The sequence below is a fragment of the Gorilla gorilla genome, chromosome 4, assembly GCF_029281585.2.
Source record: "Gorilla gorilla gorilla isolate KB3781 chromosome 4, NHGRI_mGorGor1-v2.1_pri, whole genome shotgun sequence".
In the NCBI taxonomy this organism is placed as follows: Eukaryota; Metazoa; Chordata; class Mammalia; order Primates; family Hominidae; genus Gorilla; species Gorilla gorilla.
Genome location: NC_073228.2, coordinates 136,766,483 through 136,788,980, shown reverse-complemented (window position 1 = coordinate 136,788,980; position 22,498 = coordinate 136,766,483). Strand labels below are relative to the sequence as shown.

General features: G+C 41.8%; 4 protein-coding genes across 17 annotated transcripts in view; 2 read left to right on the top strand and 2 right to left on the bottom strand.

The window, feature by feature from the left end:
* AFF4 (ALF transcription elongation factor 4) overlaps positions 1-6,165 on the top strand; it is a 110,330-nt gene extending 104,165 nt beyond the window's left edge. For all 12 annotated transcript variants that reach the window (XM_055386596.2, XM_055386598.2, XM_004042493.5 and 9 more), the window contains one exon: positions 345-6,165. In XM_055386596.2, the coding sequence (XP_055242571.1) occupies positions 345-472 (128 nt within the window). In that variant the 3' untranslated portion in view covers positions 473-6,165. The remainder of the gene's footprint in view (positions 1-344) is intronic.
* Positions 6,166-6,482: 317 nt separating this feature from the next.
* LEAP2 (liver enriched antimicrobial peptide 2) lies at positions 6,483-11,827 on the bottom strand. The gene is made up of 3 exons (XM_004042494.5): positions 7,778-11,827; positions 7,440-7,579; positions 6,483-7,119 (listed from the first exon to the last, which is right to left on the bottom strand). Exons 1-3 carry the CDS (start codon positions 7,832-7,834, stop codon positions 7,083-7,085), a joined length of 234 nt encoding a protein of 77 aa, XP_004042542.1. The 5' UTR covers positions 7,835-11,827; the 3' UTR covers positions 6,483-7,082.
* Positions 11,828-13,830: 2,003 nt separating this feature from the next.
* UQCRQ (ubiquinol-cytochrome c reductase complex III subunit VII) lies at positions 13,831-14,989 on the bottom strand. 2 transcript variants are annotated; one of them, XM_055386604.2, is made up of 3 exons: positions 14,830-14,989; positions 14,483-14,649; positions 13,831-14,030 (listed from the first exon to the last, which is right to left on the bottom strand). In XM_055386604.2, exons 2-3 carry the CDS (start codon positions 14,634-14,636, stop codon positions 13,936-13,938), a joined length of 249 nt encoding a protein of 82 aa, XP_055242579.1. In that variant the 5' UTR covers positions 14,637-14,649; positions 14,830-14,989; the 3' UTR covers positions 13,831-13,935. The 2 variants fall into 2 exon arrangements, with proteins under 2 accessions (XP_055242579.1, XP_063562850.1); XM_063706780.1 differs by having other exon boundaries at positions 14,826-14,888.
* Positions 14,776-20,340, top strand: GDF9 (growth differentiation factor 9). Of its 2 annotated transcripts, none has more exons than XM_055386600.2 (3): positions 14,776-14,918; positions 16,162-17,382; positions 18,963-20,340. In XM_055386600.2, the coding sequence occupies exons 2-3, from the start codon at positions 16,986-16,988 to the stop codon at positions 19,931-19,933; spliced, it is 1,368 nt and encodes a 455-aa protein (XP_055242575.1). In that variant the 5' UTR covers positions 14,776-14,918; positions 16,162-16,985; the 3' UTR covers positions 19,934-20,340. The 2 variants fall into 2 exon arrangements, with proteins under 2 accessions (XP_055242575.1, XP_018883145.1); XM_019027600.4 differs by lacking the exon at positions 14,776-14,918 and adding an exon at positions 15,017-16,080.
* The last annotated feature ends 2,158 nt before the right edge of the window (positions 20,341-22,498 follow it).

The window sequence follows — 22,498 nt, the reverse complement described above, 5'->3', positions numbered from 1 at the left end:
CAAAATGTTTTGAGTAATCAATAGCACATTATGGCATTAAATCTTCATTTTAATAATATCTACTGCATAATAGCAATTTATCATTTCCATTCATGGAATCCTGCTTATATATAATACTTAATTTCTGACCATACATTCTGTTTAAAATGTTGCACGACTTAGGGAACAAATGTAACTTGAGAGACTGTGGAATGATTTGCTCTAAAACATGGACAGTAAGCATTTTAGTGTAGGAGGAGGTATTTTTTGAGTTTATGAATGCTGTTTTATAATCTCTACTCATAGTTTTAAAGCAGTGATTCAAAAGAGTATATATCATTTAATGAATGTTTTTGGTTTTCTAGAATTCTTTGCTGAACTGGATAAAGTAATGGGCCCTCTCATCTTTAATGCAAGCATCATGACAGATCTAGTTCGTTATACCCGGCAGGGACTGCACTGGCTTCGCCAGGATGCCAAGTTGATATCTTGAACTGAACACATTCTCGTTGCCTCTGATTTTCTCCACAACACTGTGTCACATCACGAAGGAAAACTGCCATAACATACCACCTAGTCGACACTAAGAATGAGGAATAGTTTTCTCCTCGTTGGTTAATGTGTTGTTGTTTTTGATAATCCAAAGCAATCATGTCAGTTGGCCCTTTAATATTTCCAATGTGAAAGATTATTTAAATGCTTTTAAATCTGCAGCACATTGATAAGATGGTTTCCGTGAGCTATGATAAGATTGAAATTCCAGTTGCAATTCATAACTAATGAATTGAAATTTTATTTATTTTAATTTTTTTAAGTTCCCAGATTGGGGCTAGTTTAAGACTTAGTTATTTCTGCCTATACATTTACTCTGTTGAATATTTAGCATAAGTTTAATGTAGACATTTTTATTTATATACCTTGGGAGCTTTATTACCTAATATCTTTTTGTGGTAGCTGTTCTAAGAGTAAGAATTGGTTCATCTAAAATAAGGACATATTCTTTCTACACCTGCTACCTGACCTGATATTTGAAATCTTAACTCCAATTTTATTATTGTGGAATTTACAGTTAGTATTAAGAATATTCTTCTACACATGAAAAAATCACTTAAATATGAGAAAATAGCATTCTACATGTATGTACTATGAAATGTGTCTGATTTGGTATGCATTATTTCAAAAACTGTGAATGTGTGTTAATAACACTACAGCAATCACACGGTGACTATAGCTTGCATTTAATGCATTACAAAAGAGGGAGGACAAACTTTCTAGAAGAAGCATTTCGTGTTGAAGGGTTTCATAAAAGGACAATCCTGAACGTTACGGATTTTATTAAAACCATATGTTATTTTTTGTTGCTAATCATTTGACACTTAATCGAAACAGAATAAGTTACTGTGGAAAAAAGGATGATCCAATTCCTGAGGATTGCCGCCTATGTGTCTTTAATTGATTATCTTTGATGGTTAGAGTTATTTTTCAGATTTTTCCCCCTCATACTGGATTGTGATGCTCTGATATGAGCATGCAGTGACTGATACAGAAATAGGCTGGAGCTTCGGTGTGTGCTTTTGCTATACAGCTTACAGTTCTAATGCCTGATGTAGAGATGATGAATTTCTCCTTTTTAAACCTATCTTCTGTTTACTCCTTTTGTATTATGAAGGCCCTCTTCAATGATGTATGTTTCTGATGGAATCAGAAAATTTCACACTAGAAAAGTGTACCTAACTTGATTCAGTGTGAGCTCTTGGGACAGGGAGGGGAGCCAGGGGTAGAGCTTAAAGAAGCTGGCTCTGTAAGAGTTGTATATCAAAGTACCTTTTGCTACAGGTGCATATAGAAGTCCAAGATAAGAAATGTACCCTCTATATTTTTCATGCCCCTATCATGTTTGGTGTGCCTTAAATCTTACCTTTAAATGAAGACTCTATGGATTGTTTACAAATGAAGTTTTACACTAGGACCAGATCGTCCATACATGATTGGTCTTCTACAGTAATCATGTTCAATTCTTTCGTTTTAAATCTTTCTTTAGGGTCATATAAAGATTAGTTCTTTCAGAAAAGCTATTGCTTTGGTACATGACTTAGTCTAACCAGTTGGGTAATGCTGCTTTGAAAAATAGTTTGTCCCTCTCCCCATTCCAAAAATGAATCCATTCAGTCAGAAAAAAAAGATTATCCTACTATTTGTAGATGATTGCTAAGGCTTGAAATAGGAAAGGGGAAAGAAGGGATAGAAAAGTTTCAAGTCCAGTAGTGCAGTGAATCCTTTGTGTTTGAGACTTTTTTACACTTATTTCTGAAGTTAGTGAACTTTCATTGTCCTTGTGGCCTCATATTTATAGAGCTTCTTAACTGTTTTGTACCTCAGATTGTTTTTAGATATCATTGAAGATTGAGATGTACAAATTATGTTGAATTTAACCTGTTTCTCTTGGAGAAATTGCCTCTGATATCTTTCTAACTTAATCTTAGTGTGTTCTAGGAACAGTTTTCCATAAGAGGACAACTTCTCAATGATCATGATAGTTATTTAGTAAGAAATAATGGTTGTTAATCAAGTACATGTTATGTCTTGTCCTTCTCTGATTTCTCTGACTTGGATTCCTTAATTTGCAGTGATGTCTTAGAAATGGAAAAAGTATCCTCTGGGCTTTCAGACTTTCAGCAACAATAGCCAATGGGATACCTCTAAGTTCTTGTGTTCTAGTCTCTTGTATGTCCTGAAAGGCAGCAGGAGCATTTTTGGGGTCACACTGATATTTTGTTAAAGCAGAGTTTCCTGCATGGTTTATGGTGCTGCTCTAATATTTTCTCTTTAAAACTGTGTCAATTTTTGGAGAATGAATTTTTCAACCTTTTCATTGTGGAGGATTTTTCCCACAAGGTAGTAATGGGCAATGGATCAAAATCCTATCATAAATGATTGAATTTTCAATGTCATAGTGTGTGGAAATACTACTCCCTTTCCTCCATGTCTATCTTCTTAGATGTTCTGTCTTTGTCATCATCTGCTCCAGCACATACTTTGGACTCCTTTACAGGTGACCTTCCCCCACTCCCTCCTCAATAGGTGTCCTCAGTGTTTTCTAAGCATTTAAAACTGAATTTGACAAGTGGCTAAAAACTTAGTCTGAGACTTGTACTTAGTATATGGTTAATTATAGAAACAACAACTATTTTAAACAGTTACTCTGTTGACTGCTCTTTATGACTACACTTGTATGCCAGGAGGCAGCAGCCTATACACCATTAGACTCTTTACAAGCAACCAACGAACCAATTGCAGTGGTTGCAGTTGTCACAGTAGTCTTGCCTGGGCCAGACTGGGCTGGGCTGTGGGAAGCATTCCCCTTCAGGGGAGTTTCCACAGCTCAGCCCAGGCTCCAGTCTGGCTAGAGAGCATCCAGCCCATTCCTTGCCTCAGTGCCACCTTTTTCTGGGCAAGTAGCCAAGAAGTGACTTTATATGCAGTGAGTACTTCAGATAAACTTACAGCTATGGCTGCCGAAGAGTGGAGAAGGTTGACCACCATTGATTTAATTCTCTAGTGTAAAAACAATTGAGAGCAGTGTGCATGAGCCCACAGACACCTGTGTTTCTGGGAGCTCTGGCAGTGGCGGATTCATAGGCACTTGGGCTGCACTTTGAATGACACACTTGGCTTTATTAGATTCACTAGTTTTTTAAAAATTGTTGTTCGTTTCTTTTCATTAAAGGTTTAATCAGACAGATCAGACAGCATAATTTTGTATTTAATGACAGAAACGTTGGTACATTTCTTCATGAATGAGCTTGCATTCTGAAGCAAGAGCCTACAAAAGGCACTTGTTATAAATGAAAGTTCTGGCTCTAGAGGCCAGTACTCTGGAGTTTCAGAGCAGCCAGTGATTGTTCCAGTCAGTGATGCCTAGTTATATAGAGGAGGAGTACACTGTGCACTCTTCTAGGTGTAAGGGTATGCAACTTTGGATCTTAAAATTCTGTACACATACACACTTTATATATATGTATGTATGTATGAAAACATGAAATTAGTTTGTCAAAAATGTGTGTGTTTAGTATTTTAGCTTAGTGCAACTATTTCCACATTATTTATTAAATTGATCTAAGACACTTTCTTGTTGACACCTTGAATATTAATGTTCAAGGGTGCAATGTGTATTCCTTTAGATTGTTAAAGCTTAATTACTATGATTTGTAGTAAATTAACTTTTAAAATGTATTTGAGTCCTTCTGTAGTGTCGTAGGGCTCTTACAGGGTGGGAAAGATTTTAATTTTCCAGTTGCTAATTGAACAGTATGGCCTCATTATATATTTTGGTTTATAGGAGTTTGTGTCTGGGTCCCAGGAACATCTACTGGGGATGACTGTTAGGCAGCTTGTGATGATGTTTTTTAAAAAACCTAAGTAACTTGGGGAGCCAGAGCATTTCAAACCCATATAGACACCTATCATACCTGTATATCCCCTAATACATGGAACATAAATTTCATTTCAGCTTTATGCATTAATGTATTGAAGAGGCAGGCTTTTTTCCAGTAATAATACTGTACATCTAAGGTTGCTATTCAGTAAAACTAATAGAAGAGATAATTATTGAATACCTTGGAATATGTAGTGACAAGAGGCCAAATTCTTCATGTTTGTGAGCATGTCTTTCAGATATTCGCTAATGGAGAAATTCACTTTAGACCTCTAGACCCCAAAACCAAGTTAGCAAGTGACAAAAAGTAAATTATTAATAGTCTGTAAAGTGGATGCTGGTCTTACAAAGCTCCTATTCACATGAACCCTATGGTTAATTAGAAAGAACTTGCTGTCTCCAGAAAAGGGAATGGAAAGAATAACTATGTATCTTCTTTTCATGTAATTTGGTCACAGAATAAGGTATTCAAGTTAAGTCTAATCCAAGTCTTAGAGATCTTTAAGTATCCTAAAATAGCAGCCTAAGTAGTCATCATGTAAAGAAGTTGACTTTCAGGAATGTCAGCATTGACCTCTCCTTGCCACTGTTACTCAGCTAAACATAACTTGCCATTCTTAAAAATAAAAAAGCTCCCACCCAGAAACTCTAGTGATACTCAGTTTTGACCTCTTACTGCTTCCATGTGGGACTTCTTTTCAGCTTTTAACCATTGGAATTTTCTACCTGCTGTGTTCCTCTCTGGAAAATATCAATTTGGAAATGCTGCCTTTCAAATCAATGCCATGATCATCCATATTGTTGAGTTTGTTGTTGGTGTTCCAGAAGTGTCCCCATTTTACAACTTTATGCACACACCTGGCAAATCATTAACATGAGCATTCAACAGTACTGGGATGGGTGGGGTGGGGGTAGGGGGCTCACCAACAGAACTGGCCAGTTGACATTGCCTGAAAAGGCACCACCTTTAAGGGCCAGTTGTGGGGTTGGTAAGCACAGTTATGAAAATTTCTATCTAGCCTCCGTTTTGAATGGTTTTAAGAAATTTTGTATATGGAGGATGGAAATGCTTATATATTTATTGAAAATCCTTTTATTTGAAATTAAAATTATTTGGTAAATAATTGTTTGATATTTGGGGAGGGTTTTGGAGGGGAGATAATGTCACTGATAAATTAAAAGCCTGTTGATTTTGCAGAAAGGTACTGTTAGTGACTGATAAGGATGCCTTTGTTTTGTACATGAACCAGATCTTTGTTTTACATTTCTTTTATCCAAAATATTTAGGCATCTGACATTTTCAACCAGAATTTCAATTATATACTGTGATTTTTATTTGTTGCAATACATTACAATTTCAGAGGTACTTTGGGGCTCAAAAGCTAGGATTTCTAAGTCAGTATGTGCATTTCACCCGATAAAGCTGTTAATGGTGAGCAAAGTATTATATACTAACTAGATTTTTCCACATCTGTATAGTATATTATATGTATTTTGTGGTATTGAGAGTATAGAAAGTTTAGAGTGTCAAACATGCGTTTAATGTGTATTTTTAAACAAATTTATGGCAATTAAAATATTTGGAGACAAGGGTATCACATTTCAATTTGTAAAGATCTTTTTAACTCTACTGTGTCATTAAGATGCTTTGTACAATGCCAAACCATAGTTGGAGAAACTAAGTTTAATAAATATCAAATAGATTTTCTGTATTAAAGTTACTGAACACTGTACTCTTTATATTTCTTCAACTCTGAGCCCTTTTCATGCAATTCCTGTTTTGTGTCTTAAGGTCCATTACTACTCTTTAAAAGTCTGTTCCCACCAGCTGAGGTCTCATTTTCTGATTACAGAAATTCTGAACTTGCTGGCCATGGGTCCTTGTGCATATGTCAAAATTCACCTTGTCCCAACAGAAATCTTAAATCTCTTTTGGTGCTTTTGGTGGCTTGGGCTTTCATTGCTTTATTAAACTAGATTTTTCTTTCTGTTCTGCCTTATCTTCAGACAGCCATAGACAAACCTGGGTGCTTCATTAGATGGCAAGTGCTTGACCATTTTTTTTTTTTTTTTTTTTTTTTTTTGAGACAGAGTCTCTCTGTGTCACCCAGGCTGGGGTGCAGTGGCATGATCTTGGCTCACTGCAACCTCCACCTCCCAGGTTCAAGTGATTCTCCTGCCTCAGCCTCCCAAGCCTGACCACCTTTGACACCTCCCTGAAGAGTATGGAGTGAAGGGATCCAGGGCCACAGCTTAGGAACTTGCTGAAGTTGATTACGTAGCTGTTGATTATGTAGCTCTCACTACACTTTCCAGATTGAGAAGTTAACACATTATTGGGCAATGCTGTTTTTTTCTTTAGTATACAAGGTGAATCCTTCTTTCCCTCAAAAGCTTGAATTCCAGACTGCTAAAATTTCAATTTGAGACATTTAATAGTATCCATAGAAAAATAAACTCTAAATTGACAAGTTTAGTTATGCTTATCCATATATCAACATTCTAAGAAGAAATGGAGACCAATTTAAAGCATACATCTGCCTTTAAATATTAAAAATACAAGATTGCTTCACTTGGGTGTCTCCAGCCAAAATGCAGTTAATCAATATTCCATAGAACGGAGCATTGTCGGAGGTGACTGCTGTCCTTTCTTTCCCTGGTATGTACATCATTCCTGGGCCACACTTAAGGAACAGCGTCTTTTTCTAGGGGAAAAGAAAGGGTAGTTTTTTAAGACTGGGTCTAGGAATGACCAGGGCCACCTATGCTGCATTTCCTTCCTCTTCGCTTGATCTGTCCAGTCTCAGGAAAGACTGAAGAATGGAAAGGCACCACTCTTTCATGGTACCCACATAGAGCTGTTCTTGGCTCCTAACTCCTAAGGGATTTTCCATGGAGCTCCCAGTCTCAGTCTAGAACTCCTCCATCCCAGCTTTATTCTTAGGTTCATGTGTCCCCTTGTCACTCCTCTGCCCAGCTTCCCAGGGCTCTCTGGCCCAACCCTGCTTCCAGGTTCAGGGAGTACCTGCATAGCCTTGTGATACACTCAGAATCATCCCGGCAGGAGGCTCCAATAGGCCTGAGGGAAACCCCTCTCCAAAATGGGGTCATTCTCCGTGGCCTTCTCTTTGCCGAACTCACTTCTGGTATTGGGGAGCCATCTATCTGTAAGGGCAAAGACATTCAGATATGAAAGTGTTGACACCCTGCTGCACACCTTGGAAGAGTGATCATTCCATTCCGCAGATGCTGTAGACTCAGAACAGAGGAACCATTCCTCAGGACTGAATCTAGCTTTCAAGTTCCACCACCACTACCATCTCCACACTCCACACACACACATAAGTATCCTTCCCTCCTTACCTGGCCCAACAGCAACAGGAAGATCATGAGGACTGCACAAAGTTTGAGGTGCCACATCTTGGCAGAGGGAGGATGTTGGAGCCTGAAAGCCAGGGACAGTTCCTACTTCCTTTTATAGACTGACATCAACTCTTGCATTGTTACTGGGTGAGATGGGGGCAAAGTTTATATTTGTAATCAGAATCAATTTAATAAGTTAATGTCTACCGGAGGAATGTGCTCAAGGGCCACCTTTCAGGCACGTATTTACTGATCCCTCATCTGGACTTTGAGTGATTGTGTTGCTGGCATGGACCCTTTCGCCCATTTTACCAAAAGTCAGCACTGCCCTTCCTTCCCTTTGAAAGCCACGTGAAACCATTGAGGGAGGTCAGGCAACTAGCCACATTTCTATTCCAAAATAGCTCAGTGAGATCACTCCCATAGAATTCCAATAACGAAGTCTTCAGAAATAATGTTGGCCCCTTTCAGCCTTGTCTAGGAAAGAAGCACTGATCTATTGTGTACAGGCAATTGGATAAGGCCCTTATCTCCTTTCTGTGGGAGGATGCTGCAGCAAGGTCTACAGTTCCCCAGATCGTCCACTTGCTTAGATGGACTGTCACCCTAATCTGCACCTCTTTATCTCACTAGTAAAATGAAGACCCAGCTGTGGAAAGTTCAAAGTCTGGCCTCCTGCCCTCTCAGGAGAATGGCTGGATGTGAGACTTATTTGGACCACAGGTGAATTGAATAATTATAGGTTTCTTTTTGTCTTTAAGCACATGTAGATGAGGAGGTAACAAGATCTCCTAAATCAGAGGGAGAGCTTGTGTAGTGACTGTATTAAAAGCCTTGAATTATGGGCTTTCTTCCCAGTAGTTGAGTGGGGCCTTTCCTTCCGGCAGCTTCAGGGCAACAGGCATAGGGATGAGATACCTCCAAAGCCCAAAGCATCCATCAGTTTAAGGAGGAACTGCTGCAGATTTCTAGACCAAGGGAGGACATGTATCTAAACGATGGGTAGTTATGGGTACTCGTGAAATGACATGGGCATTTTAAGTTTGAGGGGGAAGCTGTGAATTCCGAGTAAGGAGATTCATTGGACTTTAGATCTTCCTATGACCTGGGAGGATGATAAGCTTAAGACAAATACAACAAATTCTTTCTGCCGGGCATCATACTGAAAACTTGGCTAATACCTCTTCCCAAGGGCCGTCTCATCTTCACAGGTTGGGTATTTGGATAAGAACCTGCTTGTTCCTTTACTCCAGAAAAACGTGGAGGAGACACAACAGCTGAAGGTAGAAAAGGATGGCCACTGACCCTGCTGCCAGTCAGACAGAGGGAGCTTCTTGCCAAGGGAGAAGCAGATGGTTTGATGGACCTCAGAGCTGGAATTGGGCAGGATGTGACCACAGATCTGACTGTCCTGATTCTAGTCCTCTCAGAATCATGGAGCCAGGCCTTGAGGGGGATGCCACTGCATGCACTTTAGGAACATTGAGAAGAGACCTATATACCAACGAACCAGTTGAGACTAGTTCTCTGCTCCCTCCCTTCACCCCTGAGCTTGGATACTGGATGATCCCAGACAGGCGCCTAAACTGGGAACTTTTGCTGGGAGGGGAAGTGGCTATGTGAGTGACCTAGTGAGCACTGGGTAAGAACACAAATGATTAGATAAGCAAAGGACTGAACAACGTGATGTCCTAGAGCCAGTTGGGTCTGTGGCCTCAGTGTCAGCCTCCCCTTTACCAGTCTAGAGTGATGTGCCAAATGGGATTTGGAAACTGTTCATCCAAAAGATGAGTAATTCTCCTAATCCTCCATTTCTGCCTTCCTGTACTTCTAGCAGGATCAAACTAGCATGGTGTTAATTTGTAAACACAGTCAAAGAAAGAAAGAGCTTGAAGCCCTTGCCCCTCTGTGTGTAGGGGGAAAGGACCATTCATCCTCATGAGTGTGACAACATTGCAGAGGCCTTTGGTTCAAGCCTCTATGTTGTATGCCACCCTCTCCCCAAAAGAAAAAACCATTAGTCACTGTCTGTGGAAGGAACCACTGTTGGGGAAGGGGAAAGTATTTTAACATATGTCTACGTGAATGCTAGTTGTTTTAGTTAAGTATGGAGCAAAAATCAAACTCAAAGCAACATCCAGGCAGCACTTAGCTGAATTGGCAGTATTTGTCCACAGCCATCCCATACTTGAGAGACTGTGAAGGCCTCTTCTTGAAATTAAACAAAAAAAAATTTCATGGATTCTACAATCAAGTATTTTGCTCAGTGAATATACACGTAACTACATGCTCCTTCATCCAATAGAAAGGCCTAAGTAGCCTTTAACAGTTTCAGCCATAAGAAGGTAGAATGCTTGGCTGGTAAGCAGTAGCCTGGGGTCTACAGAGTGCAACTGCTCATAGGCCAGCCCTTCCCCTTTTTGGGCTTTAGTCTCCTATTGTGTCAGTTTGGGGGTTCAAATGACTAATTTACAAGAAGAAAATGAGACTGAAGCAGATTTGATAGCTGAGAGCTTGGTAACTCTGGATACAACTCTCAAGAGATTTTATGCTTCTGAGGCAAATGCTTAGGATGAAATGGGAGAAAGAGGGTATAGCTACATGAGCAGCTGTTTGAAACACATTCCAGATCGATCACTAGGAGTTGGCAGTAATTGGAAACTTTTTGCTGTCCCTAAGCAGGAGGTGCCTAATAAAAGAAGAAAGACTCTGAAATGGAAAAACTTTACCAGGTAAAATTTCAACAAAAGGTCAAAGTGTATTTGCTTTTTTGCTAGCTGGAACTGGCATAGACTTTTGGGCCTACCTTAGGCCTGCATTTTGAGGACTGCCTGCAAACTAAAAGAGCAAGGGCATTCCTTTCATCAGACTCTGCAGCCCATAGATAAAAACGCTTGTGGGGGCAGGAGCATTTGGAAAAAGAAAGGTTAAATGGAGCAAGTGGTTGTGCCAGAGTAGCAGGTAAGGGATCCATACCCAGGACTGGAGGCTCCAGATGGGTTACCAGCACTGAAGCCCACAGCAGCTGTCTTTCCTTAAAAGGTTTTACTCAGGTCCTCCTCTGAGGATTTCTGCAAATGTCCCCTAAAATGATCCCAGGTCATTTATAGGAGCACTGAACTACTAAAACTCACCACATTCCACACACCCACCACCTCAGCACTCCTGCCACACAGGTGAGATCCATTTCCCCAAGCTTAGAGAGGGAAGCCCTTTGTTGAGACACAGGCTTAAAGCAGACTAATTTCATCCAAAGCAGAAGCTCCACATATCACAGGGCTTACAGCAGAGTCATCTCAGTAGAGCACTCCTGGAATAAAAAGAATAGGCTTGGTGCCTGGTTTGGGCTGAGAAAAGGGATTTGGATCTTTTGAGCTGGTCTCTCCAAAGGAGTCAAAGAACCAGGGAGAAATAGTCTAAGTGTAGAACAAAGTGAGCAAGATGGGAGAGGGTGGCCGTCTACTTCGGCGGGTTGGGGCAAACACCAGAGGGAGAAAGACATTAACGGCCTCTCAAAGCAGTGGTCCTCCTCTGGGCTGTGAACTCTTTGAAGCTATGCAAGGTAAGGATGGGTCCACAGTTTTCATCATTCTCAAGTCTATGACCCAAATATGTTGCAAGACCTGGGAATAAATCTGGACAAAGAGGCAAATGGGAAAATTGGACTGTCTTTTGGGGGTGAGGTAGAAGAGTTCCTCAGTTAGTTGCCCTGTGTTAAGCCCGTACCATCTTGCCGGACACTTGTCACTCATTTCACCATCACCACAACCCAAGAACTTTATAATATTTCTATTTTATGGGTGAGAAGCTTAAGGCTCATGAAAGTAGGTTTCTTGCCTATATCACATAATGAGGAAGTGACGGGCTAAGAGGACGAGCCCAAGACTGTAAGACTCAGCCTTCTCCCTGTATCCTGCCTCACAATGTAGTTTATCTTTTAGGTTTTGTTTTGAAGTCTCGCTCTGTCACCCAGGCTGGAGTGCAGTGGCACAATCTTGGCTCACTGCAACCTCCACCTCCCAGGTTCAAGCGATTCTGCCTCAGCCTCCTGAGTAGCTGGGATTATAGGCGTGTGCCACCACACTCAGCTAATTTTTATATTTTTAGTAGAGACAGGGTTTCACCATGTTGGCCAGGCTGGTCTCAAACTCCTGACCTCAAGTGATCCATCCACTTCAGCCTCCCAAAGTGCTGGGATTACAGGTGTGAGCCACTGCATCCGGCCATGTTTTGAAGTATCTTAACTTTTGATTCTTAAAAGGCAATAGCAGTAATTAGGATAATAAAGATACAGTCTGGCCAGGCACGGTGGCTCACACCTGTAATCCCAGCACTTTGGGAGGTCGAGGCAGGTGGATCACGAGGTCAAGAGATCAAGACCATCCTGGCCAACATGGTGAAACTCCGTCTCTACTAAAAAAAAAATAAAAATACAAAAATTAGCTGGGTGTGTTGGTATGCGCCTGTAGTCCCAGCTATTCAGGAGGCTGAGGCAGGAGAATCACTTGAGCCCGGGAGGTGGAGGTTGCAGTAAGCTGAGATTGCGCCACTAAACTCCAGCCTGGTGACAGAGCAAGACTCCATCTCAAAAAAAAAAAAAAAAAAACACAGTCTGACCCAGAATCAAAGTTGCTGCTAGCAGGAAGAGTCCTTAGAAGAGTTTCTAAAAACGGATCTCAGATCCCATATCATATACTGTACTGACTGAGCTATGACAACTCATCATATTCCACATACCTGCTACCACAGGTGAGATCCATGTCCCGAAGCTTAGAGAGAAGCCTCTCAAAGGAACTAGAGGCATAAAACTGCCAACCACACCTACCCCCACCATCTCTCAGTGGGCGAAGGGAAAATGGTACCTTTAATACCAAAAAGATAATTTAAAGGCTTTAGATCAGGGGTAAACTTTATTCATAAAGGGCCAGAGTAAATCTTTGAGGCTTTATGAACCACATATGGTTGAAAACATTGTTGGCCTCCCGGCACAGAAACAGAAAACTGCTGTGGAGGCCAAGAGATCATCTCATCCGTTTTATAGCTGATATCCCCTCAGGCTAAGGCCTGCCTTAGGAGGAAAGGCAGTAGAGCAAGCTTGTCCAACCGCAGTCCTGGGCAGCAAGCGGCCCAGGATGGCTTTGAATCCGACCCAACAAAAATTTGTAAACTTTCTTAAAACGCTGAGGGTTTTTTTTTGCCATTTTTTAAAGCTTATCAGCTATTGTAATGTTAGTGTATTTTATGTGTGGCCCAGGGAAGCCAAAAGATTGGACACCCCTGCAATAGAGCATAGTTTTAAGAACATCACTTTAGTGCAAGACTCCACCATTCACTGCTGTATAATTTCTGGCAAATTACTTAATCTCTCTGTGCCCATTTCCTCATCTGCCAAATGAGGATATGTTAAAGGTGCTTGTGAGGTTTAACAGTTCATTTGTGTAGCTAAGAAGACTATTTGAGGCCCAGAGCACCATGGCTTACGCCTGTAATCCCAGCATTTTGGGAGGCTGAGGCGCGCAGATCATCTGAGGTCAGGAGTTCCAGACCAGCCTGGCCAACATGGTGAAACCTGTCTCTACTAAAAATACAAAAAATTAGCCAGGTGTGGTGTCCTGCACCTGTAATCCCAGCTACTCGGAGGCTGAGACAGGAGAATCGTTTGAACCCAGGAGGCAGAGATGGCAGTGAGCCGAGATCACACCACTGCACTCCAGCCTGGGTGACAGAGCAAGACTCCATCTCAAAAAATAAAAAATAAAAGTGTCCCTGACACATACTAATTACCATATAGTTAGTAGACTTTATTGTTGTTATGGGAGCAGAGGGCCAAGAACCAGCACTCCCCATAGCCCATGTCACCCACAAATGGTTAGCTGCAGGAGTACCTGCAGCTACTTTCTTGTAGATAATGGAACAAAGGGGGAGCCCTGCTCTTTCATCAAAACCCGAGACCAGGCAAAACTTCAAGACTCATGCTGAGGAGGGGCGCTTCATGAACTTGAATATTAGTGGTCACACAGGATTCTACTCACAAAAATGTAATATCACAACAGTGCAGACCATAGGAAGTTTATTGTGTCTTTGAGACACTACAATGCAGACTCCTCTTCCAGAGAAAGGTCTTTCAGAGACAGGGAACCGTCATCCGGATGCGTTGCTCATTTGTCATTTTCATAGGCAGCTGGATTCTTCCTCTTGGATCTCTCGAACTCTTCAGTCCCCCATGTGTAGATAAGATAAAACACTACAAACTCTTTAAAAATTAAGAGAGTAAACAGAGAGCACACATATAAGACATATAGAAGAAAAAAAAAGGCCTCAGTCTTCTTGTCTTCTTTAAAGTATACACTTCAGTAGTTCTTAGCATATCCAAGGCCATGCAACTATCATCACTATCTGCTGCACGTTTAACACAAAGCATTTCACCACTGGTAAGAACTAAATAAAGATGACCTCAGAGGAACACGCTGGAATCACCCGAGTGACCTTGGGCCAGTCATTTCAGTTCTGTAACTCAGTTTTCCCCGTGTAAGATGAGGAGGATAATATGACCAGCTTAAGAGCGGTCAGGAATATTCAATGAGAAGGGTGTGTACGGCAAGTTACAGAGCGCCTGCCCGGCCGCCAGCGCTCAGAGGGGAGGCGCAGTGACTGCTGCTGCTGCTGGGGTCCAGCCTCCCGCTCCCGCGGGCCCAAGGCACTCACGCGGCACCACGCGAAAAAAAGACTCCCGAATGCGGCGCAGAACGTTGGGGATTCCTTTAGTGAAGACGTGCGGATAGGCGCGCTGCTCGAAAGGTGACAAGCTGTAGCTGATCACATGCCGCATCCGCGTCAGATTCCCAAACTCGCGGCCCATTGTGGCGGTGGCCCTGCATGACCGAGGGTGGACAGGCGCTTGGCTCGCTTTCGCGAAGCGCCGCAGTTCCCGCGGGGGTCCATCCCCAACCCCAGACTCCTGCCCCTGCACTCCTTATCCTTTCCCAGCCCAGCGGGGCGCCCTAGCCTCCCAGGGTCCACCAACACTGCACAACCAGACTCCACTCACGCACAGGGGTCAGCTCGCCCTCCGCAGTCACCGATCCGGTTGACTCGTTCGTCATTTCCGGCAAGATTGGAAGCCGCTCTTGGAGGTCGTGAGGTAACTTCCGGGAGATACCATTTTCCTACTGTGTCTAAGGGATGACGCCTTTGTCCCAGAAAGAAGTGGGCTGACTGGGTGACCCGTAGGTGGGAGGTGCCTTGGAGGCCCTGCCCGGGCCGATGGGGTGGAGCCTAGCGGAGGACGTCGGGGATTGAACTGACTTTGGGGGACAGTGGACAGGCGGAGGCGCTCACACTTCTCCTCAGCCCTCGGCTTTTCTGTGGAATCCCAGTCAGGAAGCGACCGAAGGCGGGAGGCGGGTGAGGGAACAAAAAGGTGACGAGGAAGGGGCCTGCCGACCTCCGGGGCAGCGCTGGCCAGAAGCTTGGGGCCTGCGAGTCTTCCCAGCTGTAGACAGAGCGCCTCTGAGCCCCGAGGCCGGGCCGCCCCACAGCAGAGGAGCACGAGGTTTTATTTGGCCTTGGCCAGTAGCTCAAAGGGGGCTTCGTTATTTTCAGGCCATCAGCGACCCCAGCACCAAAATCAGGGGCACACATCGAAGGCTTCTCTTGGACTCTGTTTTAGAGTCCACTGGCAGGCTGTTAACGTTCCCAAGAGATAATACAAACGTTTCGTCAATTTCAGCCACAAAAATAATCAAATAATCGTCAATTGATGAATGCTGAGGCCGCCTCGACAGCAGCCAGCGTCCTCCCCAGATGGTTTGCGTGGGGTGGGGGGGTATCACGATGCCCCAGTTCTTTCTTCTCCCCACGTGAGAAGCAAGGAAAGTCGGGTGAGAGGCCTTATTATGTTTTCCCTGAAGTGCATTCTGCTTGACGATGCTGTTGTCATGTACAGCTCGCCCTGAGGTGTCTTGTCAGTGTTTTGTTAATGGAATTGCTGGCCATATTTAATCTAGGACTAAGCTCTCATTCAACAGTTGGCTGTGTTTTATAACACTACTTACGGACCACGGAGGCTCGGCAGGCAGTCAACTTGTATTTTGCAGACATACCTTAGTTTTCTCATGTAGGTGCTGCACAAACTGGCTTCGTATCTTGCACTATGAGTGTAGGCTGACTCTTCCAGCATAGTCTCCTTCGGGGTGGCGCTGGATATCCCCTCATTTCAGCTTTTCATGGTGCTCCTTTGCCTCATTTTTTTAAACCATAATGTCTAGCCTGGTCTCAGCTCCAAGGCAAGAACAGAAATACAGGTAAGGACAGAAATATTGTAGCAAATTCTACCACCGTTTGGATGAATAATAATAATAATAAAACATTCATTTATTTTATAGCATCTGCAAACATCCCAAAACCTTTCAACCAAAATATGTATAGATGAGTGTGCAGACCAAAGTAAGGACATCAGTATGTTACATTTAAAAATAAGTCAAGGTTAAAGGCGATGTCCTCTTTTAAGAACATCGCAAATACAATTCCAGTACTCCAAGTACATATTCTGTACCCAGCCACCTGGGAGACTGAGAGACCTAATGGTTTTCTGCTCTCTCGAACTTCTATGCCAATTGTGACTTTCTCACCCGAATTTGTAAATTCGCAAATTAACATGCAGCAAATAATTACAATTGTAAACACCTGGAAGTGGAAAAGGCCGTGAGGATAAATTGAGAGGAAGAGTAAACCTAATACCATAAGTTGCATACCAGCAGATCTGAGTATCGTCATGAATAATTGGTTAGCTTTTCCACATGCCTTAGAAGTTTCAGCAAGCACCTAGCGAACATCTTAATCCAAATTTCTTAAAAAATGAGAGATTTTATTTAAGATCATTCCTCAATTTATCTTAGACTTTCAGCTACATAGTTAGTCCGGTAGTGTAACAGTAACAGGTTTTAGGTAAATGCCAGGGGAAAAGAGAGGAAAGCTAAATAACCAAGTAAATCTATCTAATTAACAAATTGGCTAAATAAGGTGTTATCAGCTGCTTGATATAGAGCTGATAAAATCTTCAGCTAGGCATACTTGAGGCCTGATTACAGAAGTGACCCTAGTCCACCCACACACCTGAAATTTATTTAAGAGACCAAGCTAGGCTCTTCTGGCCTTTAGGAAGAGGACTGGCATGGAGAAATATGTTCCTCACTAGTTCTCCTAAGCCATGGCACTTCCCAACAAATTCCTCCTTTGGTTTTGCTGCTTTGCCTGGCTGTGTTTTCCTATTAGCCTTGGTTCTCAGGCTTCTGGGGGAGAAGCTCAGATTGCTGCTAGTGCTGAGTTGGAATCTGGGGCTATGCCTTGGTCCTTGCTGCAGCATATAGATGAGAGAGACAGAGCTGGCCTCCTTCCCCCGCTTTTCAAAGTTCTATCTGTTGGGCGAGGTGGGTCACCTAGGCTGCAGCCAGACTCCAGAGCTTTGCACTACATGAAGAAGCTCTATAAGACATATGCTACCAAGGAAGGGATTCCTAAATCCAATAGAAGTCACCTCTACAACACTGTTCGGCTCTTCACCCCCTGTACCCGGCACAAGCAGGCTCCTGGAGACCAGGTAACAGGTATGTGAAAGCAGATTGGTTAACTGGGTGGAGGGAAGATGATAGACACTTCTGCATTTCAATTACAGAAAGGAGCTGAGCCTAGTTCCTTGAATTGCATTTTATTTTGCATAAAACTCAATATCCAGTTGCAACAAATCTGAGACTTGAGCTTATTGTTTCTTCCTAACGCTCTCATTGGTTAAGGTGGGCTAATATGATGGAATTTTAAAGCAACACCAGAAACTTAATGGCTTTCAAGGCTGAGCGGAAGTGCTGCTAGAGAATGTTAGCATCTCTTTCTATTCCACCAAGCTTTTGGCCCAGAAATGGACCTTAAACATCTCTTACAGCTATTGGTGTGATGTGTTAAATAGGATATTTTTCTCTTGTTTGTTACTTTCTGTGAGAGAAAAGCTTAAAGTTCCCGTTTTGAACAGTTGGCCCTTACAAGAACAAAGTATCAGTCCACAGTTTGACTCAGCAGTTGGGTGTGGTGCTTTAAAAAATTATAACATGGTGAAACCCCGTCTCTACTAAAAATACAAAAATAAGCTGGGTGTGGTGGTGCATACCTGTAGTCCCAGCTACTCGGGAGGCTGAGGCAGGAGAATCGCTTGAACCCAGGAGGCAGAGGTTGCAGTGAGCCAAGATCGCACCACTGCTCTCCAGCCCGGCAACAGAGCGAGACTCCGTCTCAAAAAAAAAAAAAAAAAAAAAGTATATATCTACCAGCTCTTGATTTAAAACCATTCTAACCCAACAGGGCAGTTGTATCTGCTTCCTTAATATCCTATTTTAATATAGTGGTTTTAGAGCATCTGTTTTTAATCTCAAGTGTTCTAGATTAACTAGGACCAATTACATTGTTTTAAATGGACTTTCTTCACTAGGGCTTAGAATGTCATCTTAATAAGTCTGATAAGTGTTTCTGTTATGGTTTTCCCTCTAGAGATTATCCAAGAGAAAAATACTACTTTCCTTATCAGCTGCTTCTGTGTTTGGAGCAAATTACTCAGAATGAAGCTTCAGGCTGAGCACAGTGGCTCATGCCTGTGATCCCAGCACTTTGGGAGGTTGAGGTGAGAGGATCGCCTGAGCCCAGAAGTTCAAGACCAGTCTGGGCAACATGGCGAGACCTTGTCTCTACAAAAACAAAAAATCAGCTGGGCATGGTGGCTCATGCCTGTAGTCCCAGCTACTTGGGAGGCTAAGGTGGGAGGATCAGTTGCACCTGGGAGGTTGAGGCTGCAATGAGCCATGATGGTGCCACTGCACCCCAGCCTGGGTAACAGTGAGACCCTGTCTCAAAAAAATAAAAAATAAAAATGAAACTTCAGAATGTAGTGATTCCCTGTTACTTCGATTCACCACCAAATCTGACTTTCTGGAGATAAAATGTCCAGTAAGGTTGCTGGGAATTAGTAATGATACCAGTTGCCTTCCTTTTCTATATTAACCCCCATTTTTTTTTTTGAGGCTTGAGAAAGTGGGGAAAAGAGAAAGGAGAAAGCATATTATGAAGTACTAATTCTTTGACTTGACTGCCTGTTGTGTTGACTCATTATCAAGCACTACTGGTAGATTGTTTTTCTTCTTAGGAATCCTTCCATCAGTGGAACTGCTATTTAACCTGGATCGCATTACTACCGTTGAACACTTACTCAAATCAGTCTTGCTGTACAATATCAACAACTCAGTTTCTTTTTCCTCTGCTGTCAGATGTGTGTGCAATCTAATGATAAAGGAGCCAAAGTCTTCTAGCAGGACTCTCTGCAGAGCTCCATACTCATTTACCTTTAACTCACAGTTTGAATTTGGAAAGAAACACAAATGGATTCAGATTGATGTGACCAGCCTCCTTCAACCTTTAGTGGCCTCCAACAAGAGAAGTATTCACATGTCTATAAATTTTACTTGCATGAAAGACCAGCTGGAGCATCCTTCAGCACAGAATGGTTTGTTTAACATGACTCTTCTGGTGTCCCCCTCACTGATCTTATATTTGAATGACACAAGTGCTCAGGCTTATCACAGCTGGTATTCCCTTCACTATAAAAGGAGGCCTTCCCAGGGTCCTGACCAGGAGAGAAGTCTGTCTGCCTATCCTGTGGGAGAAGAGGCTGCTGAGGATGGGAGATCTTCCCATCACCGTCACCGCAGAGGTCAGGAAACTGTCAGTTCTGAATTGAAGAAGCCCTTGGGCCCAGCTTCCTTCAATCTGAGTGAATACTTCAAACAGTTTCTTCTTCCCCAAAATGAGTGTGAGCTCCATGACTTTAGACTTAGCTTTAGTCAGCTGAAGTGGGACAACTGGATTGTGGCTCCGCACAGGTACAACCCTCGATACTGTAAAGGGGACTGTCCAAGGGCAGTTGGACATCGGTATGGCTCTCCAGTTCACACCATGGTACAGAACATCATCTACGAGAAGCTGGACTCCTCAGTGCCAAGACCGTCATGTGTACCTGCCAAATACAGCCCCTTGAGTGTTTTGACCATTGAGCCCGATGGCTCAATTGCCTATAAAGAGTACGAAGATATGATAGCTACAAAGTGCACCTGTCGTTAACAAATGGTCCTCTTAAAACCTTGAGCCTATTTGGCAAAGTAACTACTGTGTGCCTACGTGTGCCTTCAAGAGAAAGCTTCACATGTTAAGTCTCTAAATGTAGCACATGTTGTATAAAGAGGAGCCTGTGTAGGTTAGTACCTTCTATGGCATCTGTCAGGATAAAGGGATAACATCAATTGTTGCTACAGAGCCTTTTTTTATTTCCAAATTTAAATGAAATATAATTATTGTGGAGAACTTTACATTTTTTTCCTTGAGTGATTTTTTTCTTTTCATAGGAGTCTTATTCTTGATAGGGAAAAAACCTTAATTAGCATCAATCCTGGATGGACTTGCAGCTATAAATAGGCAATTCAGATTGCTGTAGTCTTAATGGAAGAATAAATTTCTGTCAATGGCATAAATTTTGTGTGTGTTTTATTAAATACTGCTTTGAAGCTGATCATTTTGGGGGGAGAGGAAGTGTCTAAAAGCTGGCCATAGCTCGACTTTTGATCCTTTTTCAGAGTGAAAGGGAGGCTAATGTCACCGAAATTCTCATGAAGTTAAGACTCACTAGGACTAGAGAGTAGGCAGTGTAACCCATTTCCGTTGCTTTAGTGTGATTGGTGAACAGTATACTAATTCTCCTTGTTAACTAGTATATATAAATCAATCGAGTCACACAGAACAATATAACATTTGCCCCATTCATGTAAAGGAAATTGCCTTGCATGTTTTTCCAAGAAAACCTACGTACAAGACTTTGTAAGTGTATTTTTTTCTTTATATATTTAAAACCTCTGACCTTATGAAAGGCAGCCAGGGAAGGTTTTTTGTTTTGGTTTGGTTTTTGCTGATTTGCTTAGCTCCCTCCACTCCACCCCCACAGGTTTTTTTCCAGATAGATTTAGAACTGTTCCTACTAAGCTTGCAGTAGTGACTGGTTATGTTACTGACTGGGTCTTATGTGGATGCTAGGGTTTTTATGTAGGTTTTCAATATATCTATTTTGAGAGAGCCCTGGAGGCACAGAGGTAGGGTTGATATCGTGATTTTGTGTTTGATTTTCTAAAACCTTGATGTATAAACCAAAAGTAACTCCTAGATGTAATAAGTACTTTTTATTCTTGTAAATGATCTTTTCTTGGTGCTATTTTTAGCTTCATTAAATATGCACATACCATATAATTTACCCATTTAAAGTGTACAATTCAGTGGTTTATAGTATACTTATAAACATGGGACACCATCACCGTCATCAATTTTAGAACATGTTCATCACCTCAAAAAGAAACCCTATATGCTTTAGCTATTACTCCCATTTCCTGTCCTGCCCCACTCCCAGCCCTAAGCAACTACAAACTTATTCACAGGTTTCTGATTCAGGACTTTCATGTGAATGGAATCATACAATAGACTGACTCCTTTCACTTAGCATGTTTTCAAGGTTCATCTGTGTTGTAGCATGTATCAGTACTTCTTTCTAGTGACTATATTTCGTTGTATGGCTATACCAAATTTTGTTTATCCATTTGTGGTTGAACATTTGGGCTGTTTCCATTTTTTAGCTATTACAAATAATGCTAATAAAATTCATGTAGAAGTTTTATTTCTTTGGGGTACATACCTAAGAGTGGAATTGCTAGGTCATACGGTAACTCTACATTTAATCATTTGAGGAACTGCTAGACTGTTTTCCAAACCAGCTGCACCATTTTACATTCCCACCAGCAGTGCACGAGGGTTCTGATTTCTCAGCATCCTTTCAACACTCATCTGACTTTTGGGGGATGTTTTTATTTTCTATGGGTACGTAAGAGTTGTACATATTTATAGGGTACATGTGATATTTTGGTATAAGCATACAATGTATAATGAACTTACTGTTTTATTCTAGCTATCCAAGTGGGTGTGAAATGGTATCTCATTGTGGTTTTGATTTGCATTCTCTTGATAATTAATGATGTTAAGCATCTCTTCATTTGCTTATTAGCCATTTGTGTATCTTTTTTGAAGAATGTCTATTAAGATCCTTTGCCCATTTTCTAATTGTTATGTTTATTGAGTTGTAAGAGTTATATATTCTAGATATGTTTCTTACACAATTTTCAACTATTTTCTCATTCTATAGGTTACCTTTTTGTTATTTTATTATGAAATATATATAACAACATTTTACTATCTTAACTATTCTTAAGTATACAAGTCAGTGGCATTAAGTACATTCACATTGATTTCCAACCATCACTACTATCTTGAACTTTTTCATCATTCCAATCTGAAACTCTACCCATGTAGAGTTAAAAAAAAAAAAAAAATTCACAGCCTGGGCAACAGACAGGGTTTTGCAATGTTACCTGTGAAGAAAATCCCAGTCTGGGCAACATTGCAAAACTCTGTCTCCACAAAAAATACAAAGATTAGCTGGGTGTGGTGGCATGAGCTGTAGTCCCAGCTATTGGGGAGGCTGAGGCAGGAGAATGGCGTGAACCTAGGAGGCGGAGCTTGCGATGAGCCGAGATCGCGCCACTGCACTCCAGCCTGGGCGACAGAGCTAGATTCCATCTCAAAATAAATTAA